Source organism: Phyllobates terribilis, unplaced genomic scaffold (genome assembly GCF_046119375.1).
Source record: "Phyllobates terribilis strain yellow unplaced genomic scaffold, ASM4611937v1 Scaffold_10__3_contigs__length_209671492, whole genome shotgun sequence".
In the NCBI taxonomy this organism is placed as follows: domain Eukaryota; kingdom Metazoa; phylum Chordata; class Amphibia; order Anura; family Dendrobatidae; genus Phyllobates; species Phyllobates terribilis.
This window is the reverse complement of record NW_027362770.1, coordinates 135,120,121-135,144,557: the sequence shown is the minus strand read 5'-3', so window position 1 is coordinate 135,144,557 and position 24,437 is coordinate 135,120,121. Positions and strand designations below refer to the sequence as shown.

The following is a 24,437-nucleotide window of genomic DNA, read 5'->3' as shown; positions in this document are numbered from 1 at the left end:
ACTGTGCTGGCTCTCGCCCTCCTGCCCTGCGCCTAACACCCAGTGTCCCAAGTGGCCGCGGGACTTGTTGGCGACGTCCTCTTTGTCCCCTTGGTCCTCTATGGCCACCTTTTCAGCGATTAAGTGTGGAGTGTGGCTTCAGCACCTGAAATGCTGCAACCTCCGGTTTGCTAGCTAGGACCTAAAGTACTCCACAAGGCTGGGGCCGGTCCCCTACTGCGGCCTGATCCCTCCACATCAGCATGAACTCGGGCGCACGGGCGCACTCGCCGTGCCCCTGGGATCCCTTCTCTCTCTCTCTCTGTCTGGAGCCTTACTCACTGCTCCGGTTTCTCTCCTCACTTTCTCCTCCTGGGCCTCTCTGACTGCGCCCTGACTGAACTCCCCTCCTGCTCCAAGCACTGGAAGACTGGCTGAACTGCTCCCCTGAGCAGAACTCCTCCTGAACTCCCTCTGGAACTTTCTACCCTTCTTTTTATACTCCTGCTCTCTGTGCTCCACTGAACTTCCTCCTCCACCCACACCCACTACATGGTTCCCACCAAGTGCATCTTGCCCTGCCTGCTGGTCTGGTCTGGAGTGGTGTAGTGTTGGATGTAGGTATGTGGGTCCCGGGTAGTACTCCCGCCTTACCTGAAAGTGGGGTACCACACCCCTGGCTGAGATGCAGTACCGCTGTGGCAACTGGACCCGCAGGGGCACCACATCCCCCCCCCCATTAAACACAGCACGTCCGCGGGCTGGAACAGAGTAAAAGTTTTTTTTCACACATAAAACATTTTTATCACTTTTCAAGTAAATTCAGCAAACTGTAGTGAGATTCTTATCCACGTGTCCATCTCACTGGTGTAAGTGCAATTTGAGGGACCCGTCTGAAAACCCCCCACGTAGGCCCTGGTCGTGACTACAGGGCATAGCTGATCCACTTGTTGGACCATGTCTTCGGCCACGCCAAACAGGTTTTTGTTCTGTGGTCTTTATAAAACCAACAGGAAGCACCTTAAGAAGTGCTAACTTTTTACAATTAAAGTTTTTGGCTGTTCACTGTCCACAACCTATAAGTCCTTGTACCTTAACCAGGTACACTAAACAAACAATAACTTTTCAAACACAGATTATATCAATACCCTTCCAGGTAACTATTTACAGTTTTTCTGATGGTTACTTAGTTCAGTTCAGTGGCGGTTCTCCCACCGGGGAAACATTTGTCCACCACTAGATGGCCCAGCCGGGTCATCATCTTCAGATGGCAGGGGCATGCTCTCCTCCTCCACCACCCTATGCACATGTAGGGCGTACCACTCACGTTCTCCATGGTGACGGGTGTAGGTGACCCAGGGTACTTAGCTGCAGTCGGAGCAGAAGCTGCTTGTGGACGGCCAGGGTCAGCGACACCAGAAGTCAGGGGCATGTCCTCCGCGCTCGCCTTCCGCACATCAAGCGCGTACCACCCCCTCTCTCCCGAGTATTGTTGTAACAAGGCCGCTCCTGCAATGTATGGCATAGAAAGTGGCATTATGGGGGCTGCGGCAGCATCCGCTGTTGGAGCTTCGCCTAAGTTGGGCATCTCCCCCCCCCCCCCCCCCAGTTCACCCTTGCCGGGGTAGGACTCACCGCTCCGGATGCTTATGTCGTCGCTCCTTGCACAGCCGGTCACCGAGACTGCTCTGCTGGTCACTGTACAGCCGCACTCTTGCTGCACAGCTGCTCACACTTGTGTTGTATTCACAGAGCTGCAGCAGCTGGGATCGTCGGATGGGTGGATGGATCACACAGCACAGGGCTGCAGCAGCTGGATGGATGGGATCACACAGCACAGGGCTCCAGCAGCTGGGATGGATGGGATCACACAGCCCTCTCCAGGGGGAGGCGACAATCTCCCCCCTCAGTCTGATGCAAAGGGGAAGGCTGGCACCTTTCAGCCTGAGTGACAGACAACTCTGGTACAGTCTATGCAAGTGGGAGGGGCCTATTTTGGCACCATTTCCGAGGCTCCGACCACGATGGGACACCCCACATATCATTAACTCCGCATGTGCTACAGTAATGGCTGCAGTTTATACATTTATACACAGTCTTTGTGGCACACAGGACCCGGTGTAACGGGTCGATTCATCCTGTTCGTGACGCCAAGTTGACGCGCCCCCTGGGGCCGTGGGGTACTCGGTAGCCGGGCCGGTCCTTTTTGGAATAGTCACGGTGGCAGTGACCCGGTCCGTGGCCCCGGGCGGTCAAATAATTAAAGAAAAAGGGGAATAAAGTTCTTGGGGAAAATGTTCATGACGCCACCCATGGTATGCGTCTATATGGGGCCGGCGCTGCGGTGCAGATCCACTGGAGCTGATGGTGACGCAGCAGAGTTGGTTCAGCTCTCCACGTGTAGAGCTAAGCTCCGGGGCAGTGTAGATAATTTTTAGAGGTAGATGTTGTCGGTGCAGTGTTGTGCAGGGCTGGTGATGCAGTAATTTCCCCTCCGGGGAAGTGATCCAGCAAACTCTCAGATATCTTGGAAGCACTTGAACAGCTGTAGATAAGTGATCAGAGTGAGCACAGCTGTAACCCAGCTTTCCCGCTGGTCTGCAGCAGCAATAGATAAGTGATCAGAGTTAGCTCAGCTGTAGATAAGTGATCAGAGTGAGCACAGCTGTAACCCAACTTTTCCTCTGGTCTGCAGCAGCAACAGATAAGTGATCAGAGTGAGCACAGCTGTTATCCAGCTTTCCCTCTGGTCTGCAGCTGCAACAGATAAGTGATCAGAGTGAGCACAGCTGTAACCCAGCTTTCCCTCTGGTCTGCAGCTGCAACAGATAAGTGATCAGAGTGAGCACAGCTGTAACCCAGCTTTCCCTCTGGTCTGCAGCAGCAACAGATAAGTGATCAGAGTGAGCACAGCTGTAACCCAGCTTTCCCTCTGGTCTGCAGCTGCAACAGATAAGTGATCAGAGTGAGTGACGCGCCCCCTGGGCCATGTTCAAGGGATTACCCGGAGCCGGATCTGGATAGGGGTAGTAGTCCTTGTGGCGGTGACCCGCTCCGTGCCCAGGGTGTCAAACTAAGCGGCAGTCTATGGCAGTAGATGTTAGAATATGTGTCGACTACGCCACCCGTTGAGTGCGGCTTTGAAGCCACCGCTGCAGAACAGTCCACTGAGGCCAGGTGTATAAGGATGTGCAGCGTGGTGGTATAACCCCCAACGGGAGGGGTATGGCCTCAGGGCAGCAGGTGAAGATGAGGGGGGTTGTGACGGTGCAGTAAGAAGAGTCAGAGTCAGGAGATGCAGTTTCAGGGGTTTTACTCACAAGTGTTCTCTCAGTCACTCTGGCCTTGAGTGACCACCCGAGCCGTGCTGCGTCCACCAGGTCCTGGACTCGGCTAACCCCCAGGCAGTTCTGGAGCGTGGTCCTGAGCTCCCTTCTCCCTCTCTGTCTCTGGCCATTCCCACCAGGGATCCACCTTTGGCCGGCTCCCTCGGGTCTCTTAGTGGTCAAACCTCCTCTGGGTTCCCTGACCCTATGCTTGGTGTGCCTTTCTGGTGGATTTGGTGAGGGTCGTGGCAAATCTTGACCACGACCTCCGGTTCCTGGCTGAGGATAAGTGGCCTCCACCAGTTCGGGTTCCGGTACCCGTGTCCGCCAACCCTTCACCCTTTTTGGTCTGATTCTGGGTTCTTAGGGTTCCCTCTGGTCTTCCACTCTGGGCCTTTCTTTCTCCTCTCTCCTCCGCAGGCTTGGCTCTGGAGCTGGGCCCAACTGGAGCCACAGCTCCCAGTCAGCCCTCCTGGCTGAGCTCCCCTGCTCAAAAGACCCTGTCCTAAGATGGTGCCCACCATATATACTCCCTCTATGTGTGAGCCCAGGTGACTAGCACCCAATGAGCTCCTAGCTTTACCCAGAGTACTCCCCCTATCTGCCCCTACACTACTGGGATGTTCCACCCCCCTCCCACTCCAGCCAGGGACAGACGCTGTCGTACCTGCACATATACTTGGTGGGAGTACCGTAGTTCTGTCCCCCGGAAATGGGATGTATGTAGTGCATGCAGCCTACTGAGCTCAGTCCCACACTCCATCCTTACCCGGGAGTGGAATACCACACCTCTGGAGTGAGGTGCAATACCCCTGTAGCAGCCGAGTCCTCAGGGTGCTACATGAGCACAGCTGTAACACAGCTTTCCCGCTGGTCTGAAGCAGCAAAAGAAGAGTGTCCTATGACTGACATGATAACAAAACCACAAAGTGCCACTACACAAAACACAAAAGAAGAGGGGAGAAGAGGATGAGATGGCCCTGCTGATCTGCCTTAAAAAAGGAAACTGAAGACTGTGGCGTTGCACAGCTAATTGACTACTAAAAACGAGCTGGCAATTCAAGATAACAAGTGAATGACTGATGAAAAAGGTCATAGACAAGATAAAGAACCAGTTGCTTTCCTACCGCGTGATGTGCTGAGGCTGTGTATGGTAGTTGGACCTGTATCTGTGTAAGAGTCGGGAGCAGCATCAGGCCTGTAAGGATACCCCCCACTTACAGTAATCTGTCCTGCTTGTCTGTAATTATTGACAGATCAGTCTTGCAACAGGCAGTGGCCGCAAGAAGGAGACGCCTAGTGGCCATAAATTTAAACCAATTTTTCGCTCTAAAATCACCTTTTTTTTTTCCATTATTTTCATGATTCGCTCATTTCTGACCAGTGGAAAAGATATTTGGAAGAAAACTAAGCTAAAATATCATTTATTATTGATCACAAGTTGTCATACTGTAAAAATAATTATTTATAAATGTAAATGCTGCTCATAGTGACACTTATACCGGTCATTCTTGTCCAGTGCACAGTCAGATACTTTTCATTTGTGGGGGGGACTTCGTTCATGTGAATCTCGTGCTCTTTTAAGAAATACAAAACACTCTATGCAATACCAGAATCTGGGAAGTATAAATTATACACAGCTTTATCCTACCCTACCGCTAATAATAAATATAGTGACGACATCTTACCGCCACACAGTGACTAATAATACCGTCATACACTAGTATACAGAATTAGGTTCTGTTCACATGTCCGTTTCACAAACAAAATGTCTAAATGGTCATGCCTAATATCACTATACAGTAATAAAATACTATGGCGGTACAGCGCTTAAAAAATACAGCACACTGTCACTAAATAATACCGTCATACCATGAGTGAATAAAACTACTGTACTATAACAGATAGCACTACCATATCATGAGTGCATAGCATCACCATTCTGTAACTATGTAAAACTGCCATATAGTGACTAAATAAGAGCACTATGGTGTTAATAAATAGCACTGCTATAAAGTGTCTAAATAATACCACCATACAGTGATTATTACCACCATAATTGATCCCATAGTGGTCAGCTACCATGGCTCTTGGCCGAATGATGCTTCGGAGGATCGTTCGGCCGACATCCATCTCAGCCGACTCTTGCATACACAGGAGCGCTCTTTCAGCCAAGTGCTCCTGTGTTTCCTATGAGAAAGCCGCTGACTAACATGTCGACTGGCGTCTCAACTCCAGGAGAACAATTGTGATCGTCAGTCCGAAATTGGACATGCACAATCGACAACTTCCCCAACGATCAGTCGACCGGCGCCCCCATACACATTAGACTCCTGGCTGAACCTGTCGATATCAGTAGGTTCGGCCAACATTAATCTTAATGTCTTAAGTATGGCAATAATAAAATAATACCACCATACTGTTGCTAAATAATATCATTGTACCAACACTGAATAATACCTGGATAACACCATCATATCATTACTGGATAACATCATCATACTGTAACTAAGACTGCCAAATAGTGTTTAATAATTACTAAATAATACAGCTATACAGTGATTATACAAACTTTAAGTTAATATTACCGCCATACTGTGATCATATAGTGGTTAAATACCACAAAGTGGGTCTGCTTGTTCCAGAATAATCCTACAAATATATAATTTTATTTAGTTCTGCAGGGCAATGTCAATGTTGTTAGATAAGAGTTTAGTAAATTGGATCATGCAAGGTGTCGAGTAAGAAATACTGGACACTTCTGTGGAAAATGGTGATGCTATAATCCTACTTACCGTATATGTACATCACTGTCTGAAAGATTTTACACTTTGGATACTGATCAGATGCCTCTCACCCTGCCAAACCAGATCTCACACTTTGCACTGATGAGGGGCAACACCCCGAAACACTGTGTCTGTAAATTGAGATTCTGGTTTGGCTTTTATCCTAAGTCATGTGGCAAGGCTTGTTAAAGGGTCGATATTGACTTTTAGAATTGCTACTTCCAATAGGTGGCACTAGAGTTCTAGTCTTATTCTTCTCTGAAGAGACAATTTGCATATTTAATTTCCCAGAGGAGCATTGCAAGGCTTAAAAGTCTCCTCACAACATTGGCATGCCAGGATTTGTTTTTCACTCTCCACAAGGAGAAACGTTAACCCTTGGATCCCAGCCAGACGCCTCACACCTAACCAAACCATATCTCACACTTTGCACGGATGAGGGGCAGCACTGCGAAACACTGTGTCTGTAAATTGAGATTCTGGTTTGGCTTTTATCCTAAGTCATGTGGCAAGGCTTGTCAAAGGGTCGATATTGACTTTTAGAATTGCTTCTTCCAATGGGTGGCACTAGAGTTCTAGTCTTCTTCCTCTCTGAAGAGGCAATTTGCATGTTTAATTTCCCAGAGGAGCATTGCAGATCTTAAAAGTCTCTTCACATTGGCATGCCAGGCTTGGCTTGTCACTCTCCACAAGGAGAAACGTAACCCCTTGGATCCTAACCTTTTCATTCTAATTGTATGGATTTTTTGTGCGATGCACGTAAATGTAGACTGGAAAACAGCTCCTCTTTTCATTTCACCTACATGGAAATTTTAAGGTCCGCAGCATCCATAACACTTAGCAAGTCCTAGTCTTTAATTATATCCTTGCATGAGCAAATATAAATCAGAAACACTGATAGAACTATCTGTTGGAGGAACATGAAAGGTCATACATCAATGGTAATTTTATGATTTCACTCATGCATTAAACTTATTTTGTGAAACTAACTTTTTCTTATTTAAAGGAACAGAAAACATAAAAATAAATTATAAATTAAAAAGAAAAGAAAACTTGTCCACGATGTTTATCAATCTCTAGTCTTAAAACAGTTTTGGCACATAAAATATGTGCTAATTTCTTTGTCTGTTCCACTTTCACCTGGCAAAAAAATGAGGATATGACTTTTAGCTGAGGGGCTGAAATTATGATGCAGCCGGAGCACTGGAGGAGGGTAGATGGAGGAGGAGTACTGCTGCAGACAGTTGTCTAACAGCCAGAGACAAGTCTGATCTGATGAGTGAGAGGAGTCGGAGAAGGAGGAAAAGGCTAATAAAAAAATATATTGGAGGCAATACGGGAAGGGTAAGATAGAAGAGAATGTAAGAATTTACTACCCTATTTTGTCCAGTAAAATGATGGCCATTATAACAGAAAGCCAGCAGATCCCAATAGAGTCCACTGGATCCATAGAATGCCCCCACTCAGTTTGATACCCAACAGTCCCCACACAAGTATCATAGCCCTCACACAGTATACTAGCCCTTCAGTATGATTCTCCCACAGCCCCCACTCAGTATGATAGCTTCTCACTAAGTAGGATGTCCTCACTCAGTATGTTGGCCCCTCACTCAGTATGTTGCCCCCACAACTCCCACTCAGTATGTTGGCCCCTCACTCAGTATGATGACCCCCACAGCCCCTGAATCAGTATGATCACTCCCGTAGCTCCCCACTCAGTATGATGGTATGATGGCTTCCACAGCCCTCACTCAGTATGATCGCTCCCACAGCTCCCCACTCAGTGTGATGGCCCCTACAGCAACTGAGTCAGTATGATCACTCCCACAGCCTCTATCTCAGTATGGTGGTCCCCACAGCCCGGGGCTTATTATGATCACTCCCACAGCTCCCCACTCAGTATGATGGTATGATGGTATGATGGCCCCCACAGCCCCTGAGTCAGTATGATCGCTCCCACAGCTCCCCACTCAGTATGATGGCCCCTACAGCCCCTGAGTCAGTATGATCACTCCCACAGCCTCTATCTCAGTATGGTGGTCCCCACAGCCCGTGACTCATTATGATCACTCCCACAGCTCCCCACTCAGTATGATGGTATGATGGCCCCCACAGCCCCTGGGTCAGTATGATCACTCCCACAGCTCCCCATTCAGTAAGATGGCCCCAGAGTCATTATGATCACTCCCACGGCACCCCACTCAATATGATGGCCCCAAAGCCACTCACTTGGTATTATGGAAATAAACACTACTTACCTATCCTCGTTCCCTTAGTATGCTGCTTTGGTCTGTGTAGTGTGAGGACTCTGCACAGTAGGCGAGATGTAGTGATCATTGCCGCGTGCTGAGTATCAGACGCAGAGATGCAGGCAGGATGGTGGGTCTCTGATCCACCATTCTATTCAATGGTATCCTCATCCTGAGGATACGGATACCCATGAAATTATTTTCATTGGCAAGGGGAGGCGAGTGGCTCTCATCGACAGGTTCTCCCTAAAATTATATTATCAATGAGTCCATCTCTGGCAGCTTTAGGCGACATGTAATATTACATGCTGACATTTCAAATGAAAGTCTATGCATGTAACACATGGACAGGCCGGGTCCAATTGAGTGAGCACTATGGCATGGAGTAGCTGTGTGCTCCTGTTCACAAAAAGGGAACGCAAGGAGGGACCCGAGGGGCGTAACTAAGTGTCTACCCGGACCTACCCTGGATACACTCTGTGAAACAAGGAGGGATCGGGAAGGTGAACCAGGTGCCACTCTGGGACTGACCTCGTGTGAGAGCAGGCGACTCATATGGGGCTGATAGCCGAAGCGGACTGGCACGATAAATGGGCAGACAGACGTGCACGGCTGGTAGGCAGGCGGATGGAGCTGACTGATGGACAGGCTCAGCAGGCAGGCTGATTGGCGGGCACGGCTGATAGGCTGGCAGGCATGACTGATAGGCAGGCTGGCAGGCACGGCAGATAGACAGGCTGGGGGGCACGGCTGATAGACAGGCTGGCGGGCACAGCTGATAGACAGGCTGGCGGGCACGGCTGATGGACAGGCTGGCGGACAGCACTGGGACCTGAGGGCAGGAGAGAGTGTTAGCACACAAACTACAACTTTGCACAGACACCTCCATTTTGGAGGAGGTGCCTAAAATATCAGCTGTCCTCTGGCCATTGGCCAGGGCCATATTAGGACGGTGCGCGGGGGCCCTTTAAGAAGCAGGGAGCGCGCAAGTCGTAAGCACAGCACTAGGGGATCTGCGCACGGTGCGCGCACCCTGGGCACACACAGCCAGAGGAGCGGAGGACGCCGGTGCTACAGTATCCCATCTATATAATGCACTTGAGACTTATTTTTGGGTGTTATAGTTTCGAAACTACTCATCCAAGAAGTTCCCGGCAAACATGATCAGCTACATACACAGAAATATAAGCACACCTAGATCATACAGAGCATCCTTCCTTACCTTTCCTTTTTTGCTCATCATATCCCAGGTTGACTAACACAAGATGATCAGCTTTGATAAAAAAAAGATTTGGTGATATTTTGTCAGGAGATGTTTATGCTATATGTGTCTATAGTGGGCCATCCAGTGGTTGTGAAGTGAATTGAAGCCTGCCAAAGGCTTTCTTAGCATGATGCATAACTAAATGGAATATGTACCGAGCAAAATTCTCAGAACAGTAAGGGTGGTGAGAAGAATCAGTTAAGTAAAAGGTTTAAGCTTCCTTCCTCCTCTTGAATACAGATTTTTATTTTGCTTTGTACTTGTATTTACGGCACAAAACCTACAAGAAACAAAATGATCATAAACCCTGCTGTAACTGAACAAAAGTGCATTTAAATAACAGGGTTCTTAGTTAACACTGTTTTTGATCAAAAAAGCATAAAAGCCATTCCACCACCGGCAAGGTGACCCTGTTTGGGACAGTCCTACACTGTCTAACATTAAAAACAGGGTCACCTTGCCGGTGGTGGAATGGCTTTTATGCTTTTTTGATCAACAACAATGTTTAGTAAGAACCGTATGTTATTTAAATGCACTTTTGCTTTTTTACTTATTTAGTTACAGCAGGGTTTTATGATGATTTTGTTTCGTGTAGGTTTTGTCTGGCATGTAAACCAACTTAAACCCAAGCTCAATTTTCTTTGTGTGTGTGTGTTTTTTCTTTGTATTTACGGTGTATTGAATTCAATCCATGGGAATGAGAATCTGATAATCAAATTAGCCTAATGCACCACAGTATCAATAACAGGTGAATCAAGGCGGATGCAGGTTTTTTTTTCAGGACTGAAAGAAGGAATTTTAAAGTCATAGCTCCGAATCTTCTATAGAAAAGGTCAAAATAGCAAGATCAATAGGAGAAGTGCTACATACAATACGCTCTTAATACATTTCACAGGAACCCAGGAGTCATTTCACTAGACCCAGGAGAATGAAAGGTCGCTTTCAATTACAGCTTTGTAGGTTCTTGCGTTGATCCCTTTCTCCAAAGATGTATACTTTATTTTTCAATTTTATTTTGGTAATGGAAATGTTAATTACTGTTAAATGTGAATCTCTGCTAGGAGAGATTTTAGTTCTGTAATTTTTACTTTATTAATAGTAAATAATATCACGTTATTTAGTAAAATGTCATTGCTGCCTTTCCGCGCCAATAATTCGTTTATTCCTTGACCATCTGGAACCCCGATCAAGAAGAGTAAATCATAGAGCGATTCCTCTACAGCCTTCTTGTAATTGTCTCATGCGACTTCTTGACTTAGAGGTCTTAGATTTAGGGTATGAGAATATTCTAGATAAATCAAGGAACGTCCTTTTGTATGTTGCCCGTCTTAAAGATCTAGTTGTCTCATGGCTCATGTACACGACCGATTTTCTCCTACAAGTGCTTTCCATGATTTTTATGGATAGCGCTTGTACCTGTGATATTCTATGGGGCTGTGTATATTTCCTTTGTCCAGTGGTCTGCAGAAAAATTTGGAGACATGTCCGATTTTGATCCGAGTGTCTATGGGTCCGTGCAACCATACAAGTCTATGGGTCTGTCAAAAAAATCGGACCGCACTCGGATAACATCTGATTTTCACGGACTGACAGAATGGAGAATGTTTAGAACCTTTTTTTTTTTTTTTGAGAACCTCAGATCAAAGTCTGATCAGAGTAACTGGACCTGTTTTCTCAGATGTGGAGTAACCGGTAGTGTGGCCCTACCCTTACACTCACTTTCACCTACCCCATCCCATGCACAATCTGACTGCAATGTCTATCTGCTACCTTAGTCCCCTGACTTTTTTGACTTTTTTGAGTTTTCCACTTTTATAAAACCACCTTCCCCTAGCGTAATTTCTTTAAAAAAAAATAGTGGTTTACAAACCATCCCCGTGTTTGACAATAAGTTTCCACCACTGCTTCCTTTGTCTGTTATTGTCTGCAATGCTGACGTCCCGTCGACAGTGCTGCAACCAATAGCTGAGCTCAGCGGCTCTGCCCGAGTTGATGGCGTGAGCCGCTAAGCTGACTGACTGGCTGGCTGTAGTGATTTCGATGTAACATTAACACTGCAGACCATAATAGACACTGGGGCAACAGCGAAGACTCAGCGCTGGACTTGGGGAGGGTGAGGAAAGTACAGTTTGATGTTTTTAAACAAACTGCAGCCAAGGAAAATGGTATTCTGAAACTGAAAAACCCTTTAATTGTATCTACGCTGTAGCGGTTACTAATAAAGACAACTTCAGCAGTAGAGACCTGGGGATTCCACTGATAAATCCATCCCTCCTGTAGAGGATTAAGGTTGGGTTAGTGGCTTCATTGGGGCTTCGGTCTAAAGCCCTGAAAAACGGGATGTGGTTGGAACGTCCAATGGATCCATTCAATAAATGAAGCAGACAGAGTCACTATCTCGTTTTCTGGCCTACAATTTGGCAGTGTCCACCTTTTTGAAGCAATCAAAAAAGTATGGTCGACCATACCTTATTCCTACATCAAGAAGGTGAACATTGCCGAGACGAAGGCCAAATGGAGCTCAGAATGATTCCATCTGCCTCTTCATAGAATATGGCTCCATCGGTGGTTCCGTCCAAATCTCTTTTTTTAGAGCTTTAGATGGAAGCTTCTAATCAATGGCCCAAATGAAAAGTGACCCCAGACGTAAAATAAAGGTTGCATAATTCCTTAGACTACATTCCCTGGGTTAGCCCAAAGTCAAATTAGTTAGCCACCCAGTTAGCCACTTCTTTTTACTTAGTTACATTCCCACAGCTCATCCTTTGGTGTCTGAATGTCACAATTTCATCACTCACTGTGTCCTACGGATGCTGTGAGTGACAACTTAGCCACCCTATAGGATCTGGAGTGTGTTGGACTGTCAGGATGATGAGTGACAGACCAGTCATCCAGTCTGAGGCTGGAGCTTGCTGGGCTGTCAGCATTTCTATTGAAAGCCCTGCTGCTCAATCTAGCCCAGCCTGCGGACTTTCCTCCAGGTGTCTCCCGTTCTTGATAATTTGCAAGCTATTTAACTGACTAGCTATGAGCAGACCATTGTCAGTTGTAGCTTTGATCAGTGGGGTGTGGGCTCTGTGTCTGATTTCCTGATCTTTGTTACCGGACCTTGGATTTATCTTGACTATTTGCGTGTGTTATCCATTTAGCCCTTGACGCTCTCTGACCTCAGGTACTTGACTCCGGACTTGGCCTCTGACTATCCGTTTCTCTTATCCCTTTATTTTGACCTACCCTCATGGCATTTGACCCCAGACTGTGACTTGACCAAGCCTTTATCTCGCCCCTGTACTATGAGCCCTCCTGGTATTTGACTTTGGACCTCCTGACTACTCTGTCTCACAGCTTGTCCATGAGTAGTGACACAGCGTCACACCCAAGCACTGAACATACCATACTCTACTCCCTTTTTCTAAAAAAAATGCCCACTCTCGCTCTACATCCTTCTCACTTGGGTTTCATTATCCAAAACTATGTAGAAAGAGTGATGGGCTTGCTACTGGACCTTCAAGTATTGTATCCTGCTTATTACTGGCAAACTTTATTTACCCATTAGAGAAATGATAAACCTTCTAATATTTAGTATCAATAAAGGAACACAGGGATAGTCAACGTGAAGTCCCTGCTCACGTTACACCAAAGGGTTAGAAACTGGTAGACGATGAAGATTGTCCTCCTACAGGCTGAGAAGTTACTTCATATTCTTGCTTGAAAAGTATTGTAAACACCCCAGAAAAGAGTAAATTAAACATTATTAGAGATCTAGTGAGGAAATTAGACTATATTATAATATTTCATCTTCATTGTCCTTTAGGATTACAGATTAAACATATTCCTACGTCAACAGTGGAATGACCCTCGTTTGGCTTATAGTGAATATCCAGATGACTCCTTGGATTTGGACCCCTCTATGTTGGATTCTATCTGGAAGCCAGATCTGTTCTTTGCCAATGAAAAGGGTGCAAATTTTCATGAAATAACCACAGACAACAAATTGCTAAGGATCTTTAAGAACGGGAATGTACTGTACAGCATTCGGTGAGTCGAAATTTTACTTCAATTCACTTGGGTTTGAGAAATTTCCTAATATTGTACCGAGAACTGAAATTACTTTTTTTTTTTTTTACCTCGACAAATATTGTCCAGGTAAAAAATATATTAGCCAGTAATTTGATGTTATATACACGGGGTCAATTATATAGAATTAGAAACTGAGTTATGGCTTTTCCTAGGGGATCTCCGAGAATGGACACCTCCAAAAACATACTGAAAGCCTTGCAGAATTAATGACGCTATATAAGCGACTAGAATAAATGAATGAGTAAATAGGAGAAAAACCTCAGATCTCATTCACACTGAGTACTACATACTACGTCCAACACACACACTGGGCCCAATTCATAATTTGTACCTTTTTTGTAGTTACTTTTCTTTTTTTGCCTTGCGGCATTTCTTGTTTTATTTATTTTTTGTGCCAAATTCAAAAAAATTGCAGAAAATCAAAAATGCTTTTTATTTTTGTCTTTAATCTGTTTTTAGACTTTTTAGCTCAAAAAAGTCAAATGTTGCAAAATTTGGGCCAAAATATCTAGCGCACATAAAATCACTCCACGTGGGGACTGGATTACATTTGAGCAACAATTTTGTGACTTAATGAATCAGTCGAAAAATCAGTCTGTAAATTCCACGCCTATAAAATAGACTTTAGAAAAGGTGCAAATTAAAAGAAAAATATGGCATCAATGAAAAACAGGCAAAAAGACCAAAAAGTAGACCAAAAAAAGGCACAAATACAATAAAGAATAAGGCCCATAGTGCAAGGCAATTTTTGCCATAATTTTTCAAAAATGCTGTAAAATTGCTGTGTTTTTACATCGTGTGAACATAGCTTTAGCGATACAATCTTTTTTTTTTACAGATTAACTTTGACTTTGGCATGCCCCATGGACCTGAAAAATTTTCCAATGGATGTCCAAACCTGTATTATGCAGCTGGAGAGTTGTAAGTTGGAAAAGATTCTAATATCTCGACCTACATTAATCCATACTGATTCCACCCATCAATTCCTCCTTCAATGTTTTATATTTCTTATAAAATATTTAAAAACGTTTTTATTCTTTATTTATTCATAACCCAATATTAATTTTAATATTTTATTCATATCTGGATTTTAGTAATATTATTTTATTCAATTTACAAGATTTAATTGGACTACACTTTTCTGAGTCGAAAGCTGATATGCCAGTTTTTACTGAAAATTTCAAAATTATGAGGAGTACCAAACGCCCTTGATGAAATGTGAAAAATTCAGGAATCTGAATGTATCATGGAGGACATATCTAAAAATGAAAATAATTTCTTCTGTTCACAGTTGGTTACACCATGAATGACCTTATATTCGAGTGGGAGGAGGTGGGTGCCGTGCAGGTGGCAGAAGGACTTACATTGCCACAGTTTATCTTGAAGGAAGAGAAGGATCTACGCTATTGTACCAAACACTACAGTACTGGTGAGTGTCTATTGAATCCACCACCTGCTTCGTCGGGTACGTGACCACCTACAATTTTTAATTGGTTTATATCTATTGTTTTTGGTGTCCGTAAACTATTTCCTTTTTTTTTATCCCATTTTTCAGAATTTTTTACTGCCACGAATTTAGAATTTATTTTCACTTCTAACCATTAAATCAAAATGAATTTTATAATTAGTGATATATTAAGTGTGATTGATTTCTTAAAGGGATTCTCCATTTTGTAAAACACCAACATATTAGAAGAATCCCTGATAATAGAATGATTACAAAGTGTTTCAAGAAGATCTATCACCAAGTCCAAAATGGCCAGTTTTTACTCTTATTTTATATCCCCTGCTTCCCTAAGTGTACTCTTTTTTTAAATCCACCAAACGGTTCCGGAGATATGGGCATTTTTATTTAGAGCTATTTTTATGGTCTTTAATAAAGGGACATGGCTCATTGGATCCTCGAGGGCGTGTCTTTAGGCTCCTCTGTATTAAAACTCCTTGTAAAGACCATAAAAATTCCACCAAATAAAAAGTCCATATCTCTGGAATCGTATGTCGGTTTTTAAAAGAGAAAAAAATAGAATACTCAGGGGATCGGTGAGATTAAAGCAAGAGCAAAACCTGAGCACTTTTGACCTGGTGACAAGTCCTCTTTAACCCATACTTGTTGTTATTGTCTCTGAACCAATTTTCTTACCTCTTTTTTTTTTATTTAATCTAAGGAAAATTCACATGTATCGAAGCTCGTTTCCACTTGGAGAGACAGATGGGTTATTATCTGATTCAGATGTACATTCCTAGTTTGCTTATTGTCATCCTCTCGTGGGTGTCCTTCTGGATCAACATGGATGCAGCCCCTGCCAGAGTTGGTCTTGGCATCACTACTGTGCTGACCATGACCACTCAGAGCTCTGGATCTCGAGCATCTCTACCAAAGGTTTGTAATGTCAGAAACTTCACAGCTGGCACTATTGGGTCATTTTAACAATATCCTTCTGTTTATACCTAAATGTCAACCAATTGTAATCTTGATTTTATAATGTATGGAAGAAAGTGGATGAGGATTTGTAGCCTATGGAGAAATAATCTCCTTCAGTGACTAGTATGTAACAACCCTAATGAAATCAATCTTAAGGCTATGTTTTTTCTCACTCGGGTTTGGGAAGGCTAAAATGAGACGTACAAGTGTCTTTTTGAGCATTCTGCCAGTGTTTTTGTTTCAAAAAATGGTAGCAACTTCTTCATTGTTTAATGGTATTAAAAAAATTTCCGGAAAACATCAGTAAAAAGACACCCAAAAAAACACTAAAAAAATGCCAATGGAGAAAAAACATTAATAAAGCGCTCAAGAAATGATGAAAAAATGCTAACAAAAGTCACTTCAAATTTACAAGACTCCAGAGAAAAGTAGCGATTCCTGAAGTGACTTCTGCTTGAAAAATGGACATCTTTGACTGCCTGAAAAATAGTCATGTGAACATACCTTTAAAAGAATATTACGGAACATGTTACAATTTAGGATGGCTTAGAGTATCTGGGAGGTTCTTGAGGGAACTTGAAGGTGGAAGGCCTTAGGTGGTGAAGGTCCCAGCAAAATAGATTTTTATACCCACCTTAGATTCTCACCCTGTAAGCAAAAAAATCTTAAAATGTCCTCATCTGGTGATCTGACAAGTTTTAAAAGTCAAATTCCAAGGATGTAACTAAAATCCTATGGTCCCAGGGCAATTTTTGAACACCCCCCATCACCTATAGCTTCCTGCTTAAATACCCCATTGCCGCTGATAGGATTGTTATATGTTTTTCATGCTTTAAAAAAAAAAAACCTATATATATGTCTATAAATATAATACTGCAATGTGCCACCAAATATTAATACCCCCTTGTGCCACCATATATTAATGCCTCCATGTGCCACTATATATTTATGCCCCCATGTACCACAATATATTAACGCCCACTTGAAGCATCATATGTTAATGCCCCCTTGTGACACCATTTATTAATAATGTCCCTTGTGCCACCATGTTAATAACACAAGAGCTATATTAATAAAGCCTCCTTGTTCCTTCACATCCACTTTGTGCCCCTATATAATAGTACTTCCATACCCTCTTTGTGGTGTTCTCATGGGGCCCATCACCACTGTAAGACAGCCATGATTGACGGCTGCCCTTCAGCACTCACTCAAGGGATCCTAAACTAAAACTTATTTAACTCATTCTGCACCCCAATCTATGTCCAGATTAAAGATATTTTGTCAAGTAAGGCAAAAAGATTAAAAAAAAAAAGAAGCTATTACAGATTTTTTTGTGAATTCCCCCCTATGTATAAAAAAATAATTCTAACTTACTGTATATGTATGACAAAGTATTACAACTTGTCCTGTTAAAAACAATCCCCAAACAGCTACAAACACACAAAAGTTAAAAAAATTATATATATAAAGTCACCTACGACCTACTAACCGCCAAATCTAAGCGACATTATTCTGTCCTCCTCCTTCTGGACCTGTCATCTGCCTTTGACACAGTGGACCATTCCCTCTTACTACAGATTCTCTCATCTCTCGGCATCACAGACTTGGCTCTATCTTGGATCTCTTCATACCTAACTGATAGGACATTCAGTGTCTCCCACTCACACACCGCCTCCTTATCTCACTCCCTATCTGTCGGTGTCCCCCAAGGTTCAGTCCTAGGACCCCTGCTCTTCTCCATCTACACCTTTGGCCTGGGACAGTTCATAGAGTCCCATGGCTTTCAGTATCATCTCTATGCTGATGACAGACAGATCTACCTCTCTGGACCTGATATCACCTCCTTACCTACCAAAATCCCACAGTTTCTGTCTGCTATTTCATCCTTCTTCTCTGCTAGATTTCTAAAACTTAACATGGATAATACTGAATTCATCATCTTTCCCCCATCTCACCCAACCCCCCCAACTGACCTATCCATCAAAATCAATGGCTGTCCACTCTCCCCAGTCCCGCAAGCTCACTGCCTCGAGGTAACCCTGGACTCTAATCTCTCCTTCAAACCACATATCCAAGCCCTTTCCACTTCCTGCCGACTGCAACTCAAAAATATCTCCCGGATCCGCACATTCCTCAACCATGAATCTGCAAAAACACCAGTGCATACCCTCATTATCTCCCGTGTCGACTACTGCAACCTCCTGCTCTGTGGCCTCCCCTCTAACACTCTCGCACCCCTCCAATCTATCCTAAACTCTGCTGCCTGACTAATCCACCTGTCTCCTCGCTATTCCCCGGTCTCTCCTCCCTGTCAAACGCTTCACTGGCTCCCCACTGCCCAGAGACTCCAGTTCAAAACCCTAACCATGGCATACAAAGCCACCCACAACCTTTCTCCTCCATACATCTGTGACCTAGTCTCCTGGTACTTACCTGCACGCAACCTCCGATCCTCACAAGATCTCCTTCTCTACTCCCCTCTTATCTCCTCTTCCCACAATCGCATACAAGATTTCTCCCGTGCTTCCGTCCTACTCTGGAACTCTCTACCCCAACGTATCAGACTCTCGCCTACCATGGAAGCCTTCAAAAGGAACCTGAAGACCCACCTCTTCCGACAAGCCTACAACCTGCGGTAACCATTGCCCCACCACATTACTGCATGACCTCCTCTACCCCCACCTACTGTATCCTCACCCATCCCCTGTAGATTGTGAGCCCTCGCGGGCAGAGTCCTCGCTCCTCCTGTACCAGTTGCCGTTGCGTTTTTGTTCAAGATTTTTGTAATTGTTTTTGCTATGTATACGCCTTTTTCACATGTAAAGCGCCATGGAATAAATTGCGCTATTATAATAATAATAATAATAATAATAATATTATATATTTTTTCATGGCATGTATTTTTATATTTGTTGTTAAAAGTAAATGGAGGTGATTTATCAAGCTAAATGCACCAGATCTCTGGCCACATTTTCTGCCCCTTGATCGACATGGGGCCTCACAGAGAAGAGGTGTGGTTATCAGGGAAGGGGTCTGGCCTAATTTGCGGTACAATGCATAAAAAAAAATGTACCAAGATTGTGATGCACTTTTCTGTCAAAAAGTTATCCAACTAATAAGTAGACCCTCCATACTCATTAAACTAACGTTGGCTGAACCAGCTGATATCGGTGGGCTCAGCCAACAATTTACCGTGTATGATAGATAGCCTCTCTACTCTCCTCCAACAGGTGATGTCAGGGGAGATAAGGATCCAGCATGTCTGATTTCGGACTGCTGTTCCTTTTGTTCTTGTCAAGATGTCTCGTAGAGAACACAGAAGCACTCGGCAGAGTGAGCACTTCTGTGTATAGAGGAGTCTGGGGATATAGTTGCTGACCAAACAATGGATTGGTTAACAGCTATCTAGTGTGTATGGGGCTCCTTACTGTGTGTTGTATGGGTTAGAATAGACAGTCCTAAAGGGAATCTATCACCAGGTTCTGCCACCTAATCTGTGTGCCGCAATACACTTCAACTGGAAGTTACGCCCTTGTGGACGGGGTTATACAGAGCTCCGCATTCAGAAAACTGCTAGATCTGCAGCAGACAAATCAGTTTTTAATCAAAACTAAAACAAGCAGCACAGAAAATGACACAATGCTGGAATCAGGGAATCCGCCCCTACATTATGCTGCTCTCAGATGGGGTAGAAAAAACTTGACCGTGGTGACAAATTCCCTTTGAAATAAGACATTTATCAACTGGCATGAACCACTAAGATAAATCTGGAGCATTTTTAGGCTGTGCATTCTAAATTTGCATTGTCTAAGAATTAGACAGTACTGATCAATCTGCCCCAGTGTTTTCTACTGTGGGGTGAACAAAATGTTTGCCCCCTTCCTGATTTCATATTCTTTTACATGTTTGTCACACTTAAATATTTCAGATAACAAAACAAATTTAAATATTAGGCAAAGATAACACAAGTAAACTCAAAATGCAGTTTTTAAATGAAGCTCTTTATTATAAAGGGAAAAAGAAATCCAAACCTACAGGACCTGTGTGAAAAGTGATTGCCCCCTAAACCTAATAATTGGCTGGGCCCTTAGCAGCAACAACTGCAATCAAGAGTTTGTGATAACTGGCAATGAGTCTTTTACATTGCTCTGGAGGAATTTTGGCCACTCATCTCTTCAAAATTGTTTTAATTCAGCCACATTGGAGGGTTTTCGAGCATGAACTGCCTTTTTAAGGTCATGCCACAGCATCTCAATCGGATTAAGGTCAGGACTTTGACTAGGCCACTCCAAAGCCATTCAGAGGTGGACTTGCTAGTGTGTTTTTGATCATTGTCCTGCTGCATAACCCAAGTGCGCTTCAGCTTGAGATCATGAACAGATGGCCGGACATTCTCCTTCAGGATTTTTTGGTAGACAGCAGAATTCATGGTTCCATTTACCACAGCAAGTCTTCCAGGTCTTGAATCAGCAAAACAGCCCCAGACAATCACACTACCACCACCATATTTTAGCTTTGGTATGATGTTCCTTTTCTGAAATGCTGTGTTACTTCTATGCCAGATGTAATGGGGCATACACCTTCCAAAAAGTTCAACTTTTGTCTCGTCAGTCCACAGAGTATTCTCCCAAAAGTCTTGGCGATCATCAAGATGTTTTCTAGCAACACTGAGAAGAGCCTTTATGTTCTTTTTGCTCAGCAGTGGTTTTCGTCTAGGAGCTCTGCCATGCATGTCATTTTTACCCAGCCTCTTTCTTATGGTGGAGTCATGAAGACTGACCTTAACTGGGTCAAGTGAGGCCGGCAGTTCTTTGGATGTTGTTGTGGGGTCTTTCGTGACCTCTTGAATAAGTTGTTGCTGCGTTCTTGGGGTAATTTTGGTCGGCTGGCCACTCCTGGGAAGGTTTACCACTGTTCCATGTTTTCACCATTTGTGGATAATGGCTCTCACTGTGGTTTGTTGGAGTCCCAAAGGTTTAGAAATGACTTTATAACCTTTTCCAGACTGATAGATCTTAATGACTTTGTTTCTCATTTGTTCCTGAATTTCTTTGGATGGGAGCATGATGTCTAGCTTTTGAGGATTTTTTAGTCTAGTTTACTTTGTCACTTTGAAGTGATTTCTTGATTGAGAACAGGTGTGGCAGTAATCAGGCCTGTATGTGGCTAGGGAAATTGAACTCTGCTTCCCAAAGATGTGATAAACTACAGTTAATTTATGGTTTAAGGGGGGGACGGGAGCAATCACTTTTTTGCACAGGGCCCTGTAGGTTTGGATTTCTTTTCCCTTTATAATAAAGACCTTAATTTAAAAAGTGCATTTTGTGTTTACTCGTGTTATCTTTCTATAATATTTAAATTTGTTTGTCATTTGAAACATTTAAGTGTGACAAACATGCAAAAGAATAAGAAATCAGGAAGGGGGCAAACACTTTTTCACACCACTGTATATCTCCCCCCATTCAACTCTCTTTTACTTACTCTTTCCATATGTTCAGGTTTCAGTACCATTTCATTGTTCAAGTCCATTCTAATACTTTTTTCATGTCATTTTTCTTATTTCAGTCATCAACTTTCATTGTTTCCTTTCATGTGTTATGGGCACTCATGGTTATTACCTTCTCTCAGTGCAGGAGGATCTGTGTTCTTTCAAGTTCTCGATAAGGCAAGTCTAGAACTAAACAAGTCTCTAAGTCCCCAATTCATCATTTGCTTTTTTATTTTTAAGTCAAATTTATTTTTTTGCCTTGTAGTACTAGTTGCCTTTTTTGAGCCAAATTCATCAAAATGGCACACACAATCCATGAACTTGTCAAAATTGGACTTTTTTTCTTGAACTGTTTTGCAACTTTTTGTTTCGGAGCCAAAATGCACAAAAATTACCCCAAACTTTGGCATATTCGAAAATACACTGTGGGGGGTGGGGGGCTGGGGTTAAAGTGAAATTGCACCAAATTTTGTGACTTTTTAAAAAGTCATAATTGATGAATCAGCCAAAAATATATGGAATTGCTAAGCTCCACAAACAAAAAAAAAACACAGACGAGGGCATATAAAATAAAGGTGCAAATATTATAATGAATTGTGTGTGATAAAAAAAAGGTGCAAAACACACAAAAATAAACAAAAAACAGACGCAAAGGAATAATGAATCGGGGCCTTATAGTTTAGGTATTGATATGATTTCAGTATATAATGTGATACTTCTGAAAAGATCACCTCTTACAGAAAACCACCAAATATTTCCTTGTGATGATCTTCTCTAGAAAACTATTTTGGGTGGTCGTCCTATGGAGTTTTCATTATTTCATACTCATGAGGCTGGGGTAGTCTCTGTGTGATATGCACTGTGCGATGTGCACAATGGCAGTGCACTCGCTTGCTGGCTCATATCAGCAGTAATGAGCCAGCAACAGAGGGCAACAGAGCACACTGTCAGTCTCTGTTGTAAGACTACCCGGCATGTAGACACCAGCATCATGCCTTCAAGTGACATCGGTTGTGGGGGCGGCGGCGCTGGTCTCTGCATGCTGAGTATGCTTACAATGCGCTCTATTGCTCGCTCATTACTGCTGATATGAGTCGGTGAGAGAGCACACTGTCATTGTGCACATTGCGCAGTGCACATCATTCAGGGACTAGCCAAGCCCCTAAAACGAAGGTTACTGATTCAAATAATTAATTTGGAAATACAAAAAAATTACCTTTTAAATCACCAAATCTTGCTAGTAGTCTTGGATGGTTGCTGAATAGGACTAAGGTAAGTTTGAACATTGGAAATTCACTTATACAGAGTATTGCCTTCTCAGACATTTAGGTTTGATAGAAACAAGTCTAATCGTTGGGTCCCTTACCTATCTTCAGAATGGAGCTCATTTTCGCATAGACGATAACTCAGAGGTGGCCACCCAAATAAGTGGCTCATTCCATTCCCTTAATAAGGAGTCCCAAAAATTGCTGAATTAGTGTGCTTGACAATTTTTGAAGCTCTTATACAAATGAATAGAATCCAGTAGAATTGGTGCAAGTCAATTCTCATGACCCTGTCCACCAGCCGCGACAGTAATCTCTGGCACCTGGACAGGAGCTTTAAGAACCGTATATAGCCTGATGGCATCCGCGGATCTTCTTTTGCTTAGCTAGAGTGGTGCGATGTCATCGTTGCGGTGTGACACACATGTGACATTGCGACAGGCTGGCTAGTCAAATGAAGAGCCGTGGATATCTACAGGTAAGAGGTGGTTCTCAAGAGTTCCAGTCCAATGGCCAGAGATCACTGTCATAACCGATGGACCGATGAATGAGTTACCACCTCTTCATTCTTTGCTACACAAGCTGGGATGGGATCTGCACTGATGAAGACAACATTCATGAAGAGCTATAGAGGTTGGTCTAGGATCTTTCCTACCTAGGGACCCAGAAGATTGTGAGCACTACCACAATGGGCCATATAAAGGAAATTAGGTTAAAAGAAAAACTGTCTTTGTTGTTGACCTTTAATTTTTCAAGGGACAATATACAAGTAAAAGCTACACTGTAACTGGATCCTTTGAACAGTTTCATAAACCTCCCCAAAAAAAAAACCTTCCAAAAAGCCAATTTTATCAACAAGTTGAAGCTTCCTAAAATTAAAAAGGGAGTTATTTGAGATAAAAAGAGGCTTTTTTTCTGACAAACAGCGCCACTCTACTGCATAGGCTTTGTCTGGTATTGCAGCTTGGATGACAGAGACATAATTTTTTGTTAATTTATTTAATACAGAAAATAATGTGCCGAATGTCTTGAAGGCATATAAATTATTTGAATTTATCATATGCAATTTTGACATTTATTTTTCTCCTGCAGGTGTCCTATGTGAAAGCTATTGATATTTGGATGGCAGTTTGCTTGCTGTTTGTCTTTTCTGCCCTGTTGGAATATGCCGCCGTCAACTTTGTATCACGACAGCACAAGGAACTTCTACGTTTCAGAAGGAGGAGGCGACATCACAGGGTAACCTCCTCTGGGCTACACTTTGCAAGACTGGGGGTTTTATTTTATACATGATTTCATCTAAATAGATTTAGATGTAAGGAAGAAAAACTTTCAGCAATTAGACATCATATGAAAAAAAAACATTAAATCTAAATAAAACTGCTCTCTTGCTCTTAAAATAAATATAATTTTGGCTACCCAAAAATTGGAACTATTTCATTATCTGGACACGACTAGTGTCTGGGCGCTGATGGAAAAGCACCATCAATTGCACAGGAGTGCAAAACATAGCATCATGTATTAGTTTTAGCATATTTGTACCTTTAAAGAAAATCTGTCCCCAAATTTTTACTGCAT

The 24,437-nt window shown here is 43.3% G+C and overlaps 1 protein-coding gene across 3 annotated transcripts in view; it reads left to right on the top strand.

Annotated features, from left to right (window-relative positions):
* The window catches only part of GLRA1 (glycine receptor alpha 1), a 220,861-nt gene that overhangs the window by 175,075 nt on the left and 21,349 nt on the right, over positions 1-24,437 (top strand). For all 3 annotated transcript variants that reach the window (XR_012250920.1, XM_073649839.1, XM_073649838.1), the window contains exons 4-8: positions 13,419-13,642; positions 14,523-14,605; positions 14,976-15,113; positions 15,850-16,064; positions 23,952-24,098. Coding sequence is in view for 2 of the 3 variants with exons in the window: in XM_073649839.1 (XP_073505940.1) it covers positions 13,419-13,642; positions 14,523-14,605; positions 14,976-15,113; positions 15,850-16,064; positions 23,952-24,098 (807 nt within the window). In the remaining variant the exon portion in view is untranslated. The remainder of the gene's footprint in view (positions 1-13,418; positions 13,643-14,522; positions 14,606-14,975; positions 15,114-15,849; positions 16,065-23,951; positions 24,099-24,437) is intronic.